A 23,197-nucleotide genomic window follows, 5' to 3' on the forward strand; every position below is an offset into this window, starting at 1 on the left:
TTTTCAACCTTGAGGTACCATCCTGTGATTCTTACACATTAATTCTTGGGTCACAGAGAAAGAGAAAAACAACTAGTAAATGGGCCTTATTGAGTAACAGTTTTCCTGTATAATATCACTATAAAACAATATCCTGTAAATGCTACCATGGTATCAAAATATCAAAACACAAATGCTTCTTACGGAGCCACTCCTTTGTTGCCCGGGCGGTGTGTTTTGGATCATTGTCATGTTGGAAGACCCAGCCTCGTTTCATCTTCAAAGTTCTCACTGATGGAAGGAGGTTTTGGCTCAAAATCTCACGATACATGGCCCCATTCATTCTGTCCTTAACACGGATCAGTCGTCCTGTCCCCTTGGCAGAAAAACAGCCCCATAGCATGATGTTTCCACCCCCATGCTTCACAGTAGGTATGGTGTTCTTGGGATGCAACTCAGTATTCTTCTTCCTCCAAACACGACGAGTTGAGTTTATACCAAAAAGTTCTACTTTGGTTTCATCTGACCACATGACATTCTCCCAATCCTCTGCTGTATCATCCATGTGCTCTCTGGCAAACTTCAGACGGGCCTGGACGTGCACTGGCTTCAGCAGCGGAACACGTCTGGCACTGCGGGATTTGATTCCCTGCCGTTGTAGTGTGTTACTGATGGTGACCTTTGTTACTTTGGTCCCAGCTCTCTGCAGGTCATTCACCAGGTCCCCCCGTGTGGTTCTGGGATCTTTGCTCACCATTCTCATGATCATTTTGACCCCACGGGATGAGATCTTGCGTGGAGCTAGTGATGGCCCGCTTGAAGCTGAAGCTCCGGCGCGTGTGTCAAAAAAATCAACACACTGCTTCAGAAGCACTGTATCGAAGCTTGATTCGTTTGGCCAGAGTCACGTGATCAGTGACGTCCGAAGCTTCATTTAGAACCTAACTGCTTCGATGTCTGATTCAATGGTTTATAAGGAAGCGAATCATTCACGGGATTTGTGGAGTGTTTTGATGGTGACAGCGAACCACTGATCATTCCACTGAGAGATTTGGAGCCAGCGAGGAATATAGAGGAGGTTCTGTTGTGTGGGAGAATTTTGAGTTGATTTTTGTCAATCGGGTGGGTTTTACAGCTTTGTGTTCTGGCCGTTTACTTTTGTTTTGTGCGTGTTTATTATATCTGAAAACGGGAAAAAGGTAAAATGTCAAAAATCTGCCTCCATAATATAAATATCATTAAATAACTTTAGAAAAACTTTCACTTGACTCTTTACATGTAATGTTGTAAAAATATATATATTATTGTTTAATTAATCTGAAAATGTTAGTCTGCCAAATGTGCAGCAATTGAATTTATTTATTCTCTTTAGCTGATAGTTTGTGGGGCCCAGGTAGACTGTAAAACTGCATCTCTACCAGTTTCTCTGCACTCCAGCCTCCTCTGGGCCATGTGAAGGGATTTTCCTTAAGGCAGGATAAATGATCTCCACGAAAAGGAACAGGTTCGGCCATCGCACATTAGAACAAATTCTCTTTTTAAATAAAAATGAAAAAGGGTTACCTTAAATGCATCATGTTTTTAATTTGCAATTTCATAAGCATTTTTCCTTTCCATTTCACAATCAATTCTACCCCCAGGTCAAAAATATGTCTGGGAAAATTTCCCTAATATAATATTATTTATAGATACACCTGTCTAGCGATTAATTGCATAAGTGCATGGAGGCAGGACCTCAGAGCAGAAGCATACTCCATAATGTGTTGTACATTATTATATGTATATATTATATGTAACGTGGTATTTTTCAATTATTGTATTTACTAACATCAAGAAGTCACAAGCAAAGGAAGACCACACCATGGTGCATATTTAAACAAGGAGAGTTTACTGGTCAAAACGATTTATTAAACAAATAAAACACATTTTTTTAACCACCAAAAAATACACGTTCAAAGCAACACAACAGCGGCCCAATATCAGACAGAACTCCACTCTGTAGAGTGGGCAATCATAATGAAGCAGTTGGTTTTATTTTGTGGATTCAAGCTGCTCTTCATATTTTTGGCCACCAGATGTCACCAAACAGGACTGTGTTGAAAAGCTTCGAGTAATGAACCGTTTTTCAATACAAGCTTCAGTGCTTCAGAAAGCTTCATTTGGCCATCACTACGTGGAGCCCCAGATCGAGGGAGATTATCAGTGGTCTTGTATGTCTTCCATTTTCTGATGATTGCTCCCACAGTTGATTTTTTCACACCAAGCTGCTTGCCTATTGTAGATTCACTCTTCCCAGTCTGGTGCAGGTCTACAATACTTTTCCTGGTGTCCTTCGAAAGCTCTTTGGTCTTGGCCATGGCGGAGTTTGGAGTCTGAATGTTTGAGGCTGTGGACAGGTGTCTTTTATACAGATGATGAGTTCAAACAGGTGCCATTCATACAGGTAACGAGTGAGGGACAGAAAAGCTTCTTACAGAAGACGTTACAGGTCTGTGAGAGCCAGAGATTTTCCTTGTTTGAGGTGACCAAATACTTATTTTCCACCCTGATTTACGAATAAATTCTTTACAAATCCTACCATGTGGATTCATGGATTTTTTTTTCACATTCTGTCTCTCACAGTTGAAGTGTACCTCTGGTGCAAATTACTGACCTCTGTCATCATTTTAAGTGGGGGAACTTGCACAATCGGTGGCTGACTAAATACTTTTTTGCCCCACTGTATAAAACTATGAATTGTGATTTTAAATGGTTTAAAAGCATGTAGAATAGCATATGTAGGCAAGTATATTTCTCCTTTTTTTATCAAGAAGCAAAGACAAAAAGGAAAAAAATAAGAAACAGGGCAGAGTTCAGTGGTTGAATCATCCGTCCCCACCAATGCCAAAACCAAATCTACGCCCTTGGCTAATACTGTAAAAAGCAACCATTAGTTTTCTTTGTAATATCGGAACATTTGTTTTGATAAATACATAGGTCAGTATCAGGGTTCATATGAGCTATTTTAGCAGTAATGTTACACCTCCACTATGATAGTATTTAGCTGTTAATCATGTTAGCAAAGAAGCCAGGGTTTGTAATTCATTCTTAATTTAGCCACGCTGCATGAATTTGGATGATAACATTTTTGAAAATGGCAGTTTACTTTATCGGGCAATTATAAAATCACATTTCTTAGGCTGGCTTTTAAGGAAGGAGGAAAGGTATGTATCAGGTGGCTGAGAAGAAAGATGGAGGTGGAAAGGATGTGCAAGCTATGGGACAAAGTTGCTGAGACTAGGTTAAAAAGAGGTGATGATCATGCTGTTCTTGCAACAGCATGAGAACTGACAGAGGTGAGACAGCAGAAAAGTTTTTATTTATTTTTTATAATAAGTTAAGGAATTAAGTGAAGAACAGTGATTAATTAAATTGTTTCTTGCATTTTTGATTTAAAAATGAAGCCAACAAGGAAGCGGCAAAAAAAAGAGAACTGCTGTTCCTCTTTAAGCCACTTGAGGCTGTCTCAGAAAGAGACAGTGAAGTGAGGGGAGTGGTTGCTTTGACTGACAGGTGTGTTGACACAGGTATGTGTGTGAGCACTCGCTCTCCTCTCTCACTCTGCATCGCCTGCATCAGTCTTCTCTGTGGCCCTGTTCTTTTCCTCCTGCCTGGAAGCTCCACCTTCAGCATCCTTTATACCACCGCCTCTGTACACACATCCTAGCAGGTCTAACTACTATCTTGTAAACATTCCCTTTCACTCTTGCTGCTATCCTTCTGACACACCCACTCCACCCTCCCTTCTCTTCTTCACCTGTAGGACACTGTCCTTCGCTTTTGGATATCCTGATAGTCTTCTGTGTAAGTTGTTATACAAAGGTTTCAAATCTATTTCTTTGGAATGAACATAAAATGAGGAAATGCAAAAGAAAATTGTATAATTAAACATATGAATTATGCCAGAATATGTTTAACAGTTTATTTAAACCCATCTCATGTTTGTGCTTCCATAGTAAGTCATCTGTTGAGGGATTCTGGGCAAATAACTGTTGTAACCTACACAGATCTCATAGATTGCAATTATGAGCCCAGATATTCACAAACCAGTCAGTACCCCTGGGCTGAAATGTGCTATGTTAATAATACTGTGACATATGAAAGTACAACACACTTAAAAAAAACGGTTCTAAAATACCAGGAACAACAAAATGAGTTGGTGATGCAACTGTATGCAGTAAACTTGGGGTTTTCGGGCTCTTCCAGGACGTCGGTAACTGTTTCCATCTGGTTATCCAGACTTGCATCTTCAGTATTCAGTTCCTTTTGAAGACACAATTTCTGAAACTCGTTTTACATCCTGTTGCTTCTTTGGATTTTTTCCAACTCTCATAGATGAAAGCACCTGCCACGTAAAATCTGTTATTATGCCAGCAGCAGACTTCTCATCCTGACTCACACTGATCTGAATGAAACACAGTCATGATCGCATAATTAATGAAGAATAATCTGTGTGAGGGCTTAACACAGGACATTACGCTCAAATATTTTATTCTGTCTGTGACGTCTTTTAGTCTCCCTGGCAGAATAAAATATAATATCAGTCATCAGATCAACAATACCATAAAATAACCAGTTTTAATGTCTTAGGGGTCGGGGTCAGAATTTAGAGTCAGAAGTCGGGCTCCAGCCGGGGGAGCACCGGGAGGATGAGGTTCCCAAACGAGGAGTCCTGGGTGATGAAGAACCCGGAGGAGTGGACGTGAGCGTGCTGCAGGGCGGCCTTCTGTTGGGCTGCGATGTGCTGCTGCTCGGCGCTGTCCCTCACCTCCTTCAGGCTGGGTCTGGACGACAGCGGGATGTTGGCTCCGGGGCTGTTCATGGACTGGCTCTGCAGCAGCCGCCTCTTCTCCTTGTCCAGCTCCGCCAGGATGGCCACACGGGTCTTGTTCTGAAAGCCCTGTCCCGGCGGGTTAGCAGCCATGTTAGCTAAGCAGTTAGCAAACACCGGTTTCACGAGTCCACGAAGCACATAAAGCCGACTGCCGGGATTGCTTCTTTAGGGTATGTGGGTATATAGAATATCTTCGCTATGGAGAAACACAAAGCACGCACTGTCAGAGATAAGACATAAAATACCGCCTTTAGGCAAAGGAACTGGACAACTTCCGGCTAATAGTTCTCCTTTCAAAATAAAAGTTCACGGAAACGACATCAGTTTTTTTTATCGTTTTATCTTACGGCAACACGCAGATGACAACGGTTAAATGTTTATTTATGTAATGATGGGTTTTTTTTAAGTATAACTTCTACCAGGAAGAAAATATTCATCCAAATGTCGCCGTTTATGTGTGCGAAATAAAACCAACATTCACCAAACAGTTATTGCAATTTCGTGACTGAACACTAGATGGGATCAGTTCATTATGAATCATAAACCATGTGAATGTGAAAACTGGGTTTCACTAGAGCCACAATACGACGAGGACTCTCGTCATAGTTGGAGTGCAAAGAGTGGCCAAATTATATCACTAAATACACCATTAAGCAATTAAATGGATGAGTACGTAATTAAAATGGAAATAAATAAATAGTGTATTAAATACATATGTCAATTAATCTTTTTTGAAAACATATTTTATTATTTCACCATTTAATTGATTATTTCATGGTTCCTTGGCAATCTGCAATCTGCCAGCCTTACCCATTAGAGCCAGGGCACAGGGATGACGCTGATCTGGTCAAATATGTCAGCAGGTGTTTCTCAATACTAAGTACACACAGTTTGTACTTGTATACTTGCACACTCGCTTCCCCGTTTGAGGACGGGAAGACACGTCTTGGAGGCAAACAACACAGCTGATGACATAAGCTGGGCCTCATTGTGTACTTTACTCCCCCTTTCCCCTTATAAATATTTACAATAAAAATAGCAAATAACAGCCTAATTATGTTATATTTTAAAAATATGCATAATCATAGTACGATTCTCACCTAAAGCCTCATTGATGTCAAATTACTTTGAAAGGTCATAAATTGATTTGAAAGAAGTTAGTAACGAATTATGTATCATTATATGAAATTAAACATTACTGATTAATCAAGACGACACGGTTCAGCAGATCTCTCTTAAAACGCTTAAAATACAGTTGAACTAATATCAAAACAGATCATCACTCTTCAGCACCTAAACTGCAAACAGCTGCCTCGGGCTTCTCTAATCCCATCCACCCAGCTCTGGTTATGTTTAGGCTTCGCACTGTGAAACACCGTAAACCTAAAGTTCATTCATTCGCCTGCTGACACACTAACACTTTTCATGGAGTTCATGGTGGGTTTTTTTCCCTTTTTGGTTAATAAATTAGTATAATTTTGACTGATGCTGCGCCTCTTCTGTTACCTGTTATTACTCATGACTTTTCTTCTCCAGTGGGTTCCACTATATATAATATGGGACTAATTTCTTGTGCAGAGTTGGTAAATGACTCCTTGACATATTTGACCTGCTGCTGAGCTGTGTAACCACTAGATGGTACTGCTGCATCGTGTCAATACAGCTGGGGTGACTTTGTTTGGACAGAACTAGGTATAATACTGAATTTTTGTATGAAGGTATTGCTATCAATTCCACTGTCTGGTCCTCATGTTTCCCAGACCTGAATCCTTGTGAGAACCTCTGTCACATCTTCTGTGTCTAGTCCCCACACTCTCCTAGAGCTCCCTGATGCTATAATCCATGTCTGGGAGGATATCCCCTAAAACACCATCCACCGTCTCATCAGTAGCATGCCGAGGTATTAGTGAGAGTGCATCAGGTCATTATTATTACCAGAGGCCCAAACCAGTGTTTGTGCTGGCTATAAACTTGCTTCAGCTCTACAAATCCTGGACCAGAAAGACCAAAATCCCCTCTGATCATAGCGGGAGACAACTGATCAGCAATGCATCTTGGAATCTCATCCATCCACATGGGATGTGTGGATGGAGAAGAAGTTCCTTATTTTTAATCCACACAAGGAGGAAGTAAAGACTACTGCCAATTTCTTTTTCCCCACAGTGCACAATGGACATTTATCAGTTAGTGTTTATTAACATATTTTTCCTCCATCACAGTATTTTTTTTCTTAAATAGCTACACCACAGTGTAGATGGGTTCATCCCACTTGCAGACACAAATATATATACACAAGTATATACATATGCACAGGAGGCGCCTGTGTGCCTTTGTCGGGATTAAAGCTTCACACATTTGGCTACAGCCTCACTCAAGAGTCAATAATAAAAAAAATTAAAAAAAACCAAAAAAAAAAAAAAAAACTACACAACAAATTAAAACAAGACAGCATTTACAGGATGTAGACTAAACCTGTAGTAATTGTAAGGATGTACGTTCTCTGTCCTCTTCAGCAGAGGGTAAAGAAAACGAGCATGAATGAAATAAACATTGGCAACTCAGTTGTCCGAATCAAATGCCAAAGATGTAACATTATGTATAACATATGACACTCAATGTACACATTTCCATATCGACAGACATGAAACATAATCCTCGTGATGACAGATTGACATGTGCTTCTCCAATAAAAACATATATACAGATAAACATAAACACCCATCGATAAGAGCTCCGCTTTCTATCTTCATCTTTTTTCCCCCCCCCCTTCTTCTTTCTCCAAAATGATGCGCTTCCCTTTTATAAAATGCATATGAAGCAAAGACCGCAAAAGAGGTTAAACCTGAATGCCCAGTTGGCAACAGCTTTACAGGCCTTAAATAGAGTTAAATAATCCAAGAAGCATGGCTTTCTAGAAAACATGAATTTGAAAAGGAAAAATGAAAACTAATAAATATTTAAATAATGATATCACTAAATTACAGGTGCCTGTAGTAACTTAAATTTAAAGCATTGAGAGAGAAAAGGTTTTTCCTGCCATCAGCAGCTGTCCTTATAAATAATGGAAATAATGTAGCTGCTGAATATACAGACATCAGTTATGTTTTTGAAAAATAACTGCTTTCACTCCTGTAGTGGTTTCAGTGTGACGGTGGAGTACTATTAGAAGCCCTTTAGAGCGCAGGTGTTCCTGTTTGGCCACAAGTTCAAACATCACCATTATTTATAACCTCTTATAAGAAAAGCCAGTGGGATGGGAATAAGATGAAACAGGCTGGCTGATTGGATTGTGTAAACTATGAAGTGAAAATGTAAAAATACAATTTCTATTTTAAAAAAAAACAAAACAAAAAAAACCCCCGACGTTTGCATCAGCTTTTTAAAACCCCGTAAACGGGGGAACAAATTAAGGTTGTACCGCTGTTCAAGTTCCTCGTGTCGAACGCTCACATCTCAGAGCCTCCTGAGGTCGCTCACGTTCGACGTGCGTACATAGCACCATTAATACTAATGAAAACATGCTCTTAATGCTTTTCATAGTTCTTGTGTGATTTTTGACTCAGAGAAAGACCAACTAAACAAAGAAAATGAAAAGGATCTTTTCACAGTACATCTAAAAAATAAGGCTTTTTTTCCCCACGAAAAACAGAAACAGAGAAGTGTGCCAGGAAAATATCACAGATTCACAGATGGGAGGGTTGTCTTTAGAAAAGGCCTCAGGGTGGCTGAAACAATGACACTTGAGTGAATCAAGTACTTCTGGAACAGCAGCATTAGTGGACAAGGCAGTGATCCGACAGTCGCGGGTCTGTTGGTGCCGTCCGGTGCAAAAGTGCCATTCGTTCACCCCACTGGTCTGTCTGGAAAATGAGCTAGACCACGTTGGCTAGTTCTGCTGAGTCCGTTTCAGAGTCCGCCTCATTCTCCCTGTGAGACGAGAGACTTCGGTTGGAGGGTTGCCTCACACAGATGCAACACACACACAGAAGATGGTGAAGCGTTTGGGTCTGTGCACTTACCTCAGGTCCTGTAGGAGTTTGCGGTTAGCTTGCCTCTTCTCCTCATTGATCGGGTAAGAGTAAATTATGGACAGGCCAATCGCCATCAGAGCTATGGGTGCCGCCGAAACCAGTAATTTCAACGTCAAGTCCACTTCCTTAGGTTGAGAGCAGCCTCGGCTGATGTAACCCGCAAAGCTAAAAAGAAGAGAAATAAAATTATTAGCTTTTAGCGCAGCAGAGATATTACTCATCAAATGAAAAACACTGCTGTGGTTGCTCATGTGATATGTACCCACATGCACTCTATAGCCTCACTGTAATCTAATGGAACGGAAAGGAACTCCTTGCTTTGATGTGGGATTTTAGGTGCTGAGAAATTCAACTAAACAAATCGCTGCAAATGCTTAAACTTGGTGCCAGTGCTTACTCTAAACTAAGAGTAGAGATGCCGAGAGAGACTCCAGAAGCAAACTTGGTGAAGAAGACATAGAAGGAATAGAAGAGCGCTTCGTGGCCGGTGAAGTCAGGATTTTGCACTTGGAAGTCGTCGACGACATCGGGCAGCATAGACCTGAACAAACAAAACGTGAGGCTTGGTCATTTATGTGCATTCCTGATAAGAAAAAACGTTTTTAATCTATAAAGTCATCAAATACGAGCCAGCGGAGAGGCATACCAAGGTAGCAGGAAGGCGACAGCCACTCCAACGCCAGCAGCAAAGGAGCAGATGTAGGTGACAGCCAGGTTACTCTTCAGGGACACCACCAGGATCATGAAAGGAATCACAACCTGGAAATGACAGCAGTGAGAGATTTAAATCCCAAAACAGGTCTCTTAATGATACTGCATCAGTTTTCCTATGAAAGAAAAATTCCCCTAAGTTTTATGGTTTGTTTATACTTTTAACAAGATTTCAGGGACTTACCAGTGTGCCAACGTAAACCGCTGTCTTCTTTCCAAAACGAGTCAGAAACCACTGCCAGAAGGGAATGGCCAGAGTAGCGGAGAGCTGAAAGAGGGGGGAAACAAAAAGCAAGTGTGGTTAACCAACTGTTTTACCAAAACTCAGAGAAGTTCCTGTAAGTTTCTCCAACGCCCCTCCGTATTCCAGGTCAATATCGGGAAAAACAACAACAACAAAAACCCTACTTTATCTGTGTTATATAAAAGAAGAGAAGCATGTTAGACATCTGATGCAGTCACAAAGCACTTCAGATATCATCTGACCTAAAGAGGACATGAAGAGGCGGGACAGCCCCCAGATCGTCGTGGGCTTTGACCTGCGCGTGTTTGACCAAGGCGGCGAGAACACCCGGCCATTGTGCACAGTGTTCTCGGTATTTCCCCACCTCTCCTTCTGAATGCCTTCGATAGGAAGTACATGAAGGACTCTTCATGTCCTTCATGTACTTCCCGTCACCTCAGTCTCTCTGTGCAGTCATCTGTAGCTTTCAGACTCATTTCATGTAGTTTCACTTTAGTATACGAGCACACACTCTGTTTTAAAATGTATGCACTTGAAATTAGTCTTGCTGTTCTGCAAACACTTCTCTCAAACCTTTGCCCCCATGAGCCTCGCTGTTTTTTTCCTTAGAAATCAAATATCAACATCACGCATCAGCTTTCATCTTCTAAACCAACTTTTAAGAGAGTTTCACACAAACTGCCTTCACTGAAACTGAGCAGCACAACATTCTCATACAAACATCCTTAAGAACGACTGCACGTGCTGTGCATCCAAGCTGGATCTAACATGAACAGGCGCCACACAGGAGGCTTTTTCTGCCTTCCTCCTCTTCCCTCAGTTATTCATTACTTTTGACCTTTGCTGCTTTTGCTCCTTCGACTGACAGCCAGTGTGAGGTACGTGTGCTTTTATAACGTGTGCCAATTTGATTTGGTTTATCTTATCGTTGCCATTATAAGATAATGAGATCACCTCACACATCATCAAGGATTACCATCTCTCAGTGCTGATTAAACAAAGTCATTTCAGTGACTGCACGTACTGGTTAATGGTCACTACCTTGGCTACATAATCCTGTCCGTGAAGTAAAGGCTCAAAGCATCTAATCTCTTCACCCTTGCTAACCTGCACTTTCTCACCCCATACCGTTGCGTGAGCTCAGCACATCTGTGGATTAATTAGCTTTAATACTCGTCGGGAAGTTTGCGTGACTCTTTGATATGAAAGCTTTTTGTTCCCCTTATACCACAGGTTTATATAAAAGAGACATGAAAGCAGAGGTGACTGTGGCTTCTTTACGGTCTGTGGGAACGGGGTGGCATTCGGGCCGAGTAGTCACACATCACTGAAACAGCCATGCAGGAGCCTTCCTTTCTGACCGAGTACAGAGTGGATTTTGTAATTGAAGACCATTTACAAGAGAAGGCTTTTGTCTGCATGCTGACGTTAATGGCTCATTTTGTTCCGCACAAACGGGCTGCTCTGGGTTTCACCTGCCAGGGGTGGCTGGAGTCATTTCTATGGGAACAGTGCACCTAGCTGTCTGTGTCCATGTGTTTGTCACAATAAACCACCTCCCGGTCACCTCCTCTGTGTCTCTACTCACCATGATGACCAGCAGAATATTCTGGAAGTCGTTCCTGAAACCCAGTGTGGCGCTGCAGAACAGGGCAAAGTTTCCCTCCAGGAGCTGCAGGATGAGACAGAGAGGTCACTCAGTGTATTGCTTGAACACACAAACACGCACACACATGCACATGGGGCCAAGAAAACTCTGGCTGGGAGCACAAACATGCGAGACACTAAACAGGCTGAAGTTAGTGACTGAAAAACGCAAACATGGAAAGTTATCCTGTATACAAATTCATTTACAGTAAAATATACAGAGTGTGTGTGGCTCTTTCATGTACGCACCATGAAACCTAGTGAGGTAAAGAGGAAGGCCATGACCAGTTTGGCATATGGTCCATACCCCATCACCAGCTTAATCCCCTGAAAGAAGGACATGGGCTCAGACCTGGGACGAGAAGACTCTGAAAAGAGAAAAGACACGAGGGAGTGAACCAAGATGCAGAATTCACTTTGAAACGTTCTGATGTCCCGTTTCTAGCTCAGTAGGTAGAGTGGTGGCCCCATGATCGGAAGGTCGGGGGTTCGATTCCCCTGAACAGCTACCCTGAGGTACCCCTGAGCAAGGTACCGTCCCTACACACTGCTCCCCGGGCGCCCAATGGCTGCCCACTGCTTCACTGAGTGAATGGGTTAAATGCAGAGAGGGATTTTCCCCACGGGGACCAATAAAGTACACTTTCTTCTTCTTCTTCTGAGCTTTTTTACTTTAAATGACACTTTTCATGTGCAGCTGCCTTTAAGCCTCACCCTGAAATAGCCAGACATCTTATTACGAGGTCATAAGGCTTTCACTTTGAGCAAACTTTGTGTGCTTCCTCAGCCCATAATCATGGAGCTGTAATCACACGAAGGAAGCGTACATGTGCGGCCCATCGGGAATCTGACATCAGTGATTTTGGCTTTGGATAAAATCTTAGTCTGTTAAAGGATCCAACAACAGAAGGATGGTTGATTCTGATAAACGCTCACCTTTTTGTTCTCTCACACCGAAGAACAGCACGACAGCACAGATGATGTAAATCAAGCAGATCACACCCGACGCGATCATGTAGGCTGTTCTCTGCACAGGAGGAAGAAATGCGCAATGAGTATTCAGAAGATTTCACAAACCGCCGTCATCAGCTCGCATCTAATTAGACGAACTTGTTAATTAGCCAACTGATAAACGGTTACCGTGTGCTCCAGGGAGATGACAGGCTTAGACTCATTAAGTCCAGGGGACGCAGAGAAGTTGCTCGGCTCCGCCAGGATATCGGCGGGCCCCGGGATGCAGGGAGCGTTTGCCAAGCCGACGATCTGGCCCTGGATCGCCGTACCGAGCAGGGTGCCCAAAACCTCCACCGTCATCCCTGATGAGGAGACAAGGAGGCATCGTAAAGAGGCTCCAGGAGGTTTATCTAAGAGGACGGCGCTTTAACATGCCGATACTCACTGTAGGCAGTCGCAGAGTCTCTCTCTTTCTGCTCTGAGCTGATGAACATGGTGAGGGCCGAGTATGGCACATGGAAGCACTGCGGGAAAATCACAAAGAGTATGAAGGTGAGAGAACAGCTTCAACAAATGATCGATACTTAGATACCACAAGCGCTGCACGAAGACAGGAAACTGTTTAAGTAATCCAAATATATCAGACTTATAAAGAAGTTGGGGTTAATCTTCCCATGAGGTGCTACATACTAATATTATATATACACGGAAGAAGGAAATACAGAGGGGAACATTCTTTCCCTCTGACATCACCAAAGACCACAGTTAGGCTGCAGGCCATACTCTGAGAACCCTACAATGAAAGGTTATAGTGAACATGTTTGTGCGTGCACATGTGGTACTCACAGTTTGGAGGCTCTGGAAGAGGCAGTAGAAGAAGAGGTACCAGATGACTTTGCCATTCTCAAAGGGAGGAACGTACCATATGAGGAAGTAGGAAATCACAGCCAGAGGGGTTGACAGTACGATCCTGCAGATGAGATAAAGCAGGAGGAAGGGGGAGGGAGGGAGGGGAGTGGAACAGGAAAACATGACAACAGCAACAGCGTCAGTCGGTGTAAAACGTGATCTATTCAAAGTGTGGAACATCTCATTTTGTAAACAGTTTCCAGGCCTAAAAAGTCTCTCATTGCGTAACTACTCATGGCTTTTCTATTCTGCTCGTGCCAACACTTCTTCAGTGATTCTGCACTTTAGTTAACTGTCTCCTGATGAATATATTGTGTCTATGTACTTTACATGCAAGGAGGCTGAGCCTCAGATATGGCCTGATCTGAGGGTTACTAGAGGATGAATGACTTGGGGAATGCTGCTGAACGACATTAAAGGCACCTTTTGTTTTCATGAATTCACACAACATACAGGAACTTTAACTGAGCATAAAACCCCACAGAAGTGAAATTCTTTTGCACACTTCCCACCCTCCAGTCACCTCCTTCCTATGGTCAGACAGCTACAGTCCAATGAGATGTGAGATTTTGCCCTGCAGTTACGCCTCTGTGGATGCGTCACATTCCAAGAAATACACATGGAATATGACAGTTCGTGCCATCCTGCCAGGCCATTCACTGACAGGTCCTGTCTGAAAAGATCAGACAGCGAAATCATGCTCGAGTCAGAGTGGCCCAACAGCTAGAGCAGGCCTAACTTCTCTCCACAGTGCTCAGAAAGCTGAACAACTCGCTGCCAATCAATTCGAGCCCTTGCGAACAATTATCAACATAATCACGCACCGCAGCGAGAGTTTGAAAGAGAGAGAAGGTCCGGCGGAGCAACGTGCTGTCTGCTCTCTCGCCCATGTGATGTGATTAAGTTGTTTGAACACAGTGTGGGAGTGTACAGAAAGGGTGGACAAGCTGGAACACATGATCCATCCACATGCAACAATGCGCTCAGGAATGCTTGCTCCTTTTTTTCCTCCTTTTTTAATACAGTAATCAACTCCAACCCATGAGATGAACACAAACGCAAGGAATGTCATCCACACAAGTCACCAGCAGAAACTGTGTTGCTTGGTTTGTTTGTTTTTTTTAAGGCACGTGTTCACTGTCTGCAAGCCTAAGATAAGCTTCGCACCATCCTTGCAGAACTCCGGAGGCACACTGGGCCATACAAGCATTGACCTACATCACATTTAAACATCTTCTGAAACAGCCGTGCTGACAAGAGCGAGCGTTATCTACTTTGTCAGCGAATTAACTCAGCGAGTGGCAGCTTTAAGTCTATCAACAGTTTAGTAAGAGTGAAAAGCTATCTTAAGAGCTTCTGCGTGTGAGAGTGACACAGTTATCTCTCCATTTTCTCATTTTTGGCTTGGCGGCTGAAGCAATAATACATTTTTAAAATTCAGTTTTTGACTTTGTGCTTTCATAAGTCAGAAATCACGCCCCCCCCCCCAAAAAAAATATATCACTCTTTAGGTGAAAGTCTTCAAAACTGGCTCTTCATACTGTAGCCAACTGCAGAAGCTGACAGTGATATAAGATAAGCAACAGGAAGGCCTTCGGTCTGAAAATTCACTGCTAGAACTTGAACTCCAGTAACCTCCTGGATTCCTCAGTCACTCTTTAACACGTAATACAGGCACTGAAAGCTGAGCAGCTATTGGCTAAAACTAGTGGTGTGTTGTGGGCAGGACCAATGAGAAGCTCGCTCAGCTCCGGTCACCCTCCCCCCACTGTGGCTTCCAAGCATTAAAGACAGAGCAGCTCTGACTGCATCTGCAGCTTCCTGCCTGCTCTCTGCACATGTGTCTGAAATGAACTGAGCCATAATATAACCAAAAATGCCAAACCCACCCCCGCTACAACCAAAAGCCCACGCCCCATTTCTGACGAGAAGTGGAGGATGCACTTTATCCCCCCCCCCTTCCTCTGTGACCCACTTTTGAGATTCAAACATCAGCATCTCAGCAGTAATTACAGTAACGAGATAAAATCCATCACCCTCTTGCACATTCGCTTCTCAGTCAAAATTCTTTGACAAAGAAATAACTCTTAATATAATTTTTACATCATCGAGTTCAGCGCTCCTTTACGGGAACTCCCATTAACGATTTCATCACTGGTGAGGAACATTTCTATCACCGTCAGCTCTGCGAACCTCAGTCTCGCCATTATGACATTTCTTCTGCATTAGTCATGCAGGTCTACTTGCGACATACACACCCACATAGGCTGCAAGATTAAAGCTAAAAATCACAGCCACAAATACTTAGATTATTTACCACAAACTTTCTTTGAATGAGCTCTAAAACCACGGCCGTTTAACTAGAATTCATTTGAGCATCAGCAAGAAACTGTCTTTCTAAAACATTACATGACCTTTACCTCCTCTAGAAGATATTGTTTCTACAGAGCCAAGCTGAACTACGCGGTGACAAAAGTAGCTGCGCTCTACTTGTAACAAGCTAAAATTCGAGCTGTATAGGAATTATTGCAAAAGGGAATTTTATCTTGATTATCTGCTTTCATAGCCTTTTGCAACCATTTACCAAGAGGTTGCATTAACACAGGGAAAGACAGTAGTGGGCAGGCAGGGGACCCTCTCCTCCCACTCGTGCCACTTCCTACCCAACGCTCATTTCCTAACCAGCTTGGGAAATTATATGTTTAATCAAGGAGGCAAGGGAGTAAATACACAGGTGCAGCACACACCCCACACCTCCTCGTGGTGGTTATTAAAGAGATGCCTTTGCTCTTTTGTTGTTCTTGACATATCCTCTCTCTCTCTGATACCTTTTACCTCCGGTGGCTTATTTCTACCCTCGTCACACTACAGAGTACTGCATGTACTGAAGGGACAGTGGCTCTAAAACGTCTTCTGTGCTGACAGCTCTATAACTAGCAGCTCTGCTGACACCCCAGTAGTCTCTTACATCAGCGGAATTATATCAATTACATCTCCGTTGACACAGACCACAGGTGTGCAACGGTGTGGGGAATAGGGGTTTAAAAGTCATTAGACTTTAGAGCTGATAAGACTGTGCAAGATGCCCATAGACAGAACAATGTGGTGGTGGGGGGTGGGTGGGTCAAATCTGAAAAGAAAAGCGATCAGTAAGCCTTTTCAGGCATGCTTTACAGCCCTCCTACACACAGACAAGCTGAATTCAAACCTTAATACAAGATGGGTTTTCATATTATTCTCTGTATATTTAAGGTTTTATGTCAAATAACCACACAAAGAAGACTTCCAAAGAGTCTTTGTGCGCTTCCTGTAATGCGCTGGAGTTGTATTTCTCACCAAAAACTACAATGTGGGTTATGTGCAAGAGTATCTCCTGAAGCAACTTCCTGTTTTTGTTTAACTTAAAAAAGAAAATGGCTTGACATCTTTAGGGGGTTTATAGTTCAAACAGTAGCAGTTAATGTGGTCCACTTCATCTAAAGACAGTTCTCAGTATGCTATTCTAAATAGCAAGAGGTGAATGAGAGACGGGGGAAGGAGAGTTTGAATGGACACATCCGCACATGCTGGCAATGAGGAAGTAGTACTGCAGCAATAGCATGACGCGTAGTAAACCCTCCTGAGAGAAGTCTCTGGCTTTTCAAAAGTAGAGAACAAAGCCCCGCCCTCCCCAAACACTGACATCATACAGTTGGGAAACTTCCACCAGGGCTGATGGGAGACCCTGTGATCACATGCTCCAACAGCAAATACGCAACAAGTGTTTGAACTGCTTAACCTGGCTTTATCAGTAAGGTAAAGGAAACAGTTTGTCAGAGACCTCACTAAGGAAGTATATTTGTTATGCACATCAAATCAAATGGACTGTGTAGCACCACGAAACTAGGAGGGAGTAAAAGCTCACCAGGGCAGCATGCGTCCAAAACGCGTCCACGGGCTTCGAGAGACCAGGAAGCCCACTGTGGGGTCCGTTACGGCGTCCCAAGCTCGCCCAACAAACAAGATGATGGAAGCATAGAAGGGATCGATCTGTAAAAGCACAAGAAAAAGATTAGAGATGTCGACACGTGGCTGTTATACACATGTATCAGCTCAGATAAATGAGCACAGGTTATGTGGTTGTATAGCTAAACAGTAGCAGTGAAGCTGTAAAAATGGGAATTACACTTCGCATTACAGTGGGAAAGGTTTAGTCACTATCTTTTATTAAAGGCAGCAGTGAGAGAGTAACTCTTAACACATATTAGTTGCCAGCTGGCTGTTAACAGAGGGGACAAACTCGGACAGGGTGATGAATGTGTGACTTCTAAATGTACAATCTGTACCACGCTGTGTCACCCCATAGACTGTTAATTAATAGCCATGGAAGGCGAACAAGACCGAACCCTGGGAAGCCTTTGACTATCACTGCCATCATGGCCATGACCATCAGATTACTGCCAGAGCTCATTAATGCGAGCTCCCCCCCTTTATATTGTGCCACCACTGTACCCCTCCCAAAGCTTTTCAGAACAAGCTCCTGTAAGCCTCTTAATACACTGGAGCCCCATCATCGAGTCAATAATAGCAACAAGGCAGAAACTTTTTCCACAACTTTGCTCTGATCTGTGTAAAGTCCTGTATGAGGGCTTATAAGAGCAGGGCTTTAAGACTCAGCATTACTACATTACAGAGAACAGACTGCACACTTTGCTCTCAATCCCATTTAACCTTGTGAAGTCTAACCTTACTCCTATCCCTTAATGTTTTGGAGGGTTAGGCTTTCTTATTGGAAAATTTAATAGTATTTAATGAGTGTTAAATTGAACATATATGTATTTTTTTTTTCCCCTAACCGTCAAAATTGACATATTTTGAAAGCACAGGTTCAGGTTACTTATCACTGATGGTGAAGCCAGGTGGCTTCATTTATCTCTTTGGAGTTTGGAAACAATTTCAACCTTCTCACCTGTGCTACGTCCAGTAGATAGATCTGCAAAAAGAAGCCCAGGGCGCATCCTGTGATCTGGTACGGAGCTCCCCCGATGGCATAGCATATCTTGTTGCAGACTGATAACCTGTTCTGCTCATGCTGCAAGTAGGCAATAAAAAGAACAGAAACACAGATTTAGAACGTGCTCAAATACATTGATCGTAAAAACAAAAGTAGGATAAGAACATTTTGTTCAACAGGCACACCTTAGAGCAGGCCTGAGACCTGCTCGTCATCTGGGAGGATCTCGCTTGACAAGAGGCAATAAACGGCTTCAATGATAGCAAACTTTTGAGGAAACTGCCCTTGGGTATTTGCAGCTGTCTGCAAACGTTTTTGGACTTCAGCGGGGCCAAGTTTTTGTAATTATAGGAGAGGTCACTTCCCCGGAGTGGCCAGCAGCAGCTTAAGCCTTACACAGCCACTGCAACACACCTACAAACAATTACACTCCCCCTGTCCCCAGAAGACAAAAAAAGAAAGAAAAAAAAAAAAAAAAAAAAAGGAAGCAGATTATAAATCGGCAACTTTCTCAATTTCTGTCTGAGGACTTAATCTGCAGACTTGCTTCTTTCTCACCAGTCCCATTAAACAATAAAACATTTTTTCCGAGCCTCACGAGGAACGTGGCCTAAATTCTTAATCGCCAGAGGGTCTTAAGAGCTCGTGAGTTCTGCTGGCAAAAAGCTAACCACAGTGTAGTGTATTTGGAAGGTGTCGGGGACAGCCGCCAGGGAAACAAGAAACCCTTGGTTCGGTAACAAGCGCTTATTCTTCAAGAGTTTCTCCGCTGAACATGTAATCATTTCCTCAACAGACAGACTCCAAACAGATCTCCTAATGGCAACACAAATCCACGATTGGTGTGAGCGTCTGACTACACCATTGTGTCACTCACCCCAAAAGCCAGGGCGACAGCACCTTGGCATCAGTTTGAGATGGCTTAATTCCTCAGTGGATGACTGCCACTGTTTGACCAGAGCTTTGACCACTGCTGCCCAAAGAGAGGCGAACACACACCCTTATCCCCGACCAATCAAAAGTTTGAGTTTTCTGCTGCTTAGTCTGACCCCTCTCTCTTTATTTATTTTTTTTAAAGGGGGGGGGGGGTTAATCTCTGGTGCTGAATGAGAAAAGGGCTCTTGCTGATAACCTTAAGCAGAAGAAGAAAAGCAGAAAACCTATATCAAGGTACAATCTGTTTAAAGTAACCTTCGGCATATTTCACCACTCCTCATAAGGATCAGGAAAAGGACACGGAAATGAAGCATTGCTGTCATTGCATGCAAATAAACCAGTCTTTGCCCCACTGATGCGCCCAGCTCTGCTTTTCTTTAGGTCAAACACTCTTCACTGCAAGGACAAACCAGCAGAAGAAGCAGTTTTAACCATAATAGCTGGAAATGCAGTAGCTGCAGTAGCTCTGGTGTCCATGGCAGCAAATGCAAAATCTCAAGCATCTCTCACCTTACATAACTCCCCTGAACCCACTCTACCTGAATGCAGAGCACTGACTGTACCGACACAGGTGTGTAACCATCAAGTAACTGCCACAGGAATGTGTTAATGTGACAGTGTATTCGTGTCACACACATTTGCATGGTTGTCAGGCAGTCTATTTAAAACACACAACCATAATGGATCTTAACTGAGCTTGCGGCCACACGTGGACAGATGTCTTTGGCAAAAAAGAAAAAGGAATGTAGCTAAGTTTTATAAACAGGACACTGAATCTACCTTCACTGATATTACTTCCAGGGCCACACCTGCTATCAGAGTTCCCACTAATGATATGTTACTACTGTAAATGCGTAACATGCGTAGGTGAGACGTTTTTCCTGCTTTTTGGGTTCACGTGTCACTCCCTTAGTTTAAAGGTGCAGACACACAAAATCCCGAACACTCATTTTGTAGTCTGTTTTCGGGAAAGGTCCTCTGCCTGCTCCTTCATTATCTGACACGTCGCCTTGGTGGGTGCTCCCTGTGGCGTTCAGTGCTTTCGGGAAAATTGTAAATTTAATGGGAATTTTCTTCAGCAGTGTGTGTGTTTGTTTGTGTGGTTTTCTTTTTTTTTGGGGGGGGGGGGAGACGTGAATACCAAAGCAGTGAAAAATTAAACCATTTGTTTAACAAACCACTACTATGTGAGGGAATTTTAAAACATCGTGCAAATGAACTCTACCGCATTTTTGTTACTACAATGCAAATTATAGTGTCTGATTATTCCAGCCTCAGAAAGACAGGCTACTTTCTCTTTTTCGTTGAGTGTTTCTTCCTTGCAAAGGCAGAGCTAGTGGGGGTTTTAACAGAGCCCAGTGAATGCAGCACATCTATCTGAGAATGCTTATTAAAACTGATCTGAAGGATAAGACAAACCACGCTGGTGTTAGCAGACTATATTCTGCGACGTTTTTGGAAAGGCGATATCGATATTCCCAGCGTGATTTAAAAAAAATGTGTAATTATTTTAATTAAAAGTAAGCCACCTTTATGCAAAGGTTAAAACCCAAATTTATAACCTAGCTTACAGATTCTCGGCTACTTTAAGGAACAACGTCAAAAACCAGCCGAACGTGAACTGAATTTGAGGAACTGATAAGACGAGGGGTATTACATTTTTTAATTAGTGTGAATGCTTGAAAAGCATTCACAGTATTGTTCTTCTAATCTTTATTATTCCATTTTATTATTATCTATTCCGTACGTTTTTTGAAAGCCTACTCCTTCAAAACCGTTCAACTTAGAAAAACCATTCAAACACCATTAGATTCCTATTCTTTTGGACATGATTGCTTGTATTTTTCTCATTTCTAACATTTATATTTTTAATTTTATTCACCTTTATTCAACAAAAATTTCCCATGTATTTCAATGGGGAGACCCTTCAAATTCTCATTCAACTTACTCATTTTTAAACTCTTACTACTTCAACATACGTTCACATAGAGCCACCATTCAAACTTTAAAACGAAGACAAGACATTCAACTATTCAACTTGTATTTATCTTTTCAATATCTATTATACTTTTTCTTCAGTTCCAGTTTAAGTTTCATGATGTTTTTTCACCCGTTTCAGAGTTTATAATGGGTGTGTATGGGACGGAATGTTGGGGCTAGAGTGAGGCAGCTCAACTGCTAGAGTGAGAGGAGCAAAAAAAATAATCTTAAAATCTTTTTTAAAACTGCTGCTGTGTCCGCAGCGTTTGCTCTACAGGTATGATTTTACCCTCAAAACGTAGCCATGGCTGTCCTCTTTCATCCAATGTGTTTACTATTGTACTAGGTGTTATGGTTCTTTCATAAATGTCACCAATGCACAGCCTCCTCCCTCCAACTCTTCCATAGACTCTAATGTTAAAATGGCTCAGAAGGTTTGTTTGAAAATCAGAAGAGCATGGTGTCTTTCCACTGTCACCACGTCCATATAATAAACTCCACAGACATGAAAACTGAGAATTCAGTAGACTAGACATTGCTGTCGCTCACGGTGAAAGAATTTTGTCAACACGACATGTACTTTTCATTTGGGAAGAATTTGTTTCGGCCTGACTTTTCTGTTCATTTTAAGCAGCAAAAGTGAGGCGCATGTCTGTGTCGTGTGTATGGAGCCATTGGGTGCAGTTACTATAGCAACCAGGCTCACACCTGCCTGCTTAACGAGCTCTCTCTCACTCTGCCAAGGTTAAACCTAAAAATGTTAGATTGTAGTAAGATTAACTTTTTCAAAAGTACAATAAGACAGATTTGACAGGGTTTTGCCACAGATTAATAGTTTGTCACTAGTTAGTATATGCCAACTAAGTAGAGCATTGTGATTGGCACAAAGGTTTTTCAGATCTGGGCAGTTGGAGTCAGTTGATGACTTCAAAATCATCCTTTCTGACTGGATAATTAAAGCTCTCAGCATCTATTGGTCTGTAGTTAATTTCCCCCACCTTTTAACTAACGTTTAACTAATCTAATCTCATTTAATGTTTCTGTTTATAGTCTGTATAGTTTATCTCCCCACGAATACACTCAAAGTAGTCTTAAAATAAAACCCACAAAACAGTTCAAGATTTAATACTTTTTATTTGCTCATTTAATGCCAGTTGCCCTGTTTTTCTGTATGTCACTCATTCGCTTATACTTGGGCAAAAAGTACCAATTTGTACACTAGTATAGTGTATTTTTTCCCTCTATCTCTCTATGTCTGTCACACACAGAGACCAACACACAGACATGTATATGCTCATTATTGCTGTTCAAACTGATGGTCAAATTTCCAAGCACCACCTGAACGCCTCATCTGTTTTTAACCTATCACTGGACCAACTGTCGTCATTCCGCTTTGCTCTCTGCTGTGGTAAGTACAGTACACTCAGTACTGCAGTGTTTTATTTTTATGATGGAAAAAATACATGTTTGACATTTAAACTCACATATCAAGTCCAACAGAGTTAAAAAGAATTCAAAGAAGAAAGAAAAAAGAATAACCTTCGCTATCATTTATATACGTTTATGATGTTTTGCTGTTAGCAGCAGTGCTAACGCTAGCTTCGATGCTAATGATAGCAACAATGCTAACGCTAGCTATAGTGCTAACACTAGCCTTAGCAGTTGTTAACTGACAAAAATAATATTCCTGTGATATTTCTTGCCGGTCAGTGAGACAAAAGTAAGAAATTAGCTTTATTATTGCCATTGTGGCTCAGTTTTAACAGTAAGAGTGCTAGCGCTAGCAGCATTGCTAACGCTAGCAGCATTGCTAACGCTAGCTGCAATGCTAACGCTAGCTGCAATGCTAACGCTAGCTGCATTGCTAACACTAACTGAAGTGCTAATGCTAGCCGGAATGCTAGCGCTAGCAGCAATGCTAAGGCTAGTAACAGTCTAAC

The 23,197-nt window shown here is 42.2% G+C and overlaps 2 protein-coding genes across 2 annotated transcripts in view; both read right to left on the reverse strand.

Moving 5' to 3' along the window:
* Nucleotides 1-3,926: 3,926 nt before the first annotated feature.
* Nucleotides 3,927-5,161, reverse strand: LOC101468951 (SOSS complex subunit C). Its single transcript, XM_004547757.4, has one exon. It carries the CDS (start codon nt 4,940-4,942, stop codon nt 4,631-4,633), a length of 312 nt encoding a protein of 103 aa, XP_004547814.2. The 5' UTR covers nt 4,943-5,161; the 3' UTR covers nt 3,927-4,630.
* Nucleotides 5,162-7,024: 1,863 nt separating this feature from the next.
* The window catches only part of mfsd2ab (MFSD2 lysolipid transporter A, lysophospholipid b), a 29,464-nt gene continuing 13,291 nt past the window's right edge, over nt 7,025-23,197 (reverse strand). The window contains exons 2-14 of the mRNA XM_024798524.2: nt 18,297-18,419; nt 17,253-17,377; nt 13,286-13,409; nt 12,885-12,963; nt 12,626-12,801; nt 12,422-12,512; nt 11,735-11,853; nt 11,427-11,510; nt 9,779-9,862; nt 9,530-9,642; nt 9,281-9,424; nt 8,872-9,048; nt 7,025-8,779 (exon numbers count right to left, since the gene is read on the reverse strand). Of these exons, the coding sequence (XP_024654292.2) occupies nt 8,725-8,779; nt 8,872-9,048; nt 9,281-9,424; nt 9,530-9,642; nt 9,779-9,862; nt 11,427-11,510; nt 11,735-11,853; nt 12,422-12,512; nt 12,626-12,801; nt 12,885-12,963; nt 13,286-13,409; nt 17,253-17,377; nt 18,297-18,419 (1,494 nt within the window). The 3' untranslated portion in view covers nt 7,025-8,724. The remainder of the gene's footprint in view (nt 8,780-8,871; nt 9,049-9,280; nt 9,425-9,529; nt 9,643-9,778; nt 9,863-11,426; nt 11,511-11,734; nt 11,854-12,421; nt 12,513-12,625; nt 12,802-12,884; nt 12,964-13,285; nt 13,410-17,252; nt 17,378-18,296; nt 18,420-23,197) is intronic.

This window comes from Maylandia zebra, linkage group LG22, assembly GCF_041146795.1.
Source record: "Maylandia zebra isolate NMK-2024a linkage group LG22, Mzebra_GT3a, whole genome shotgun sequence".
NCBI lineage: Eukaryota > Metazoa > Chordata > Actinopteri > Cichliformes > Cichlidae > Maylandia > Maylandia zebra.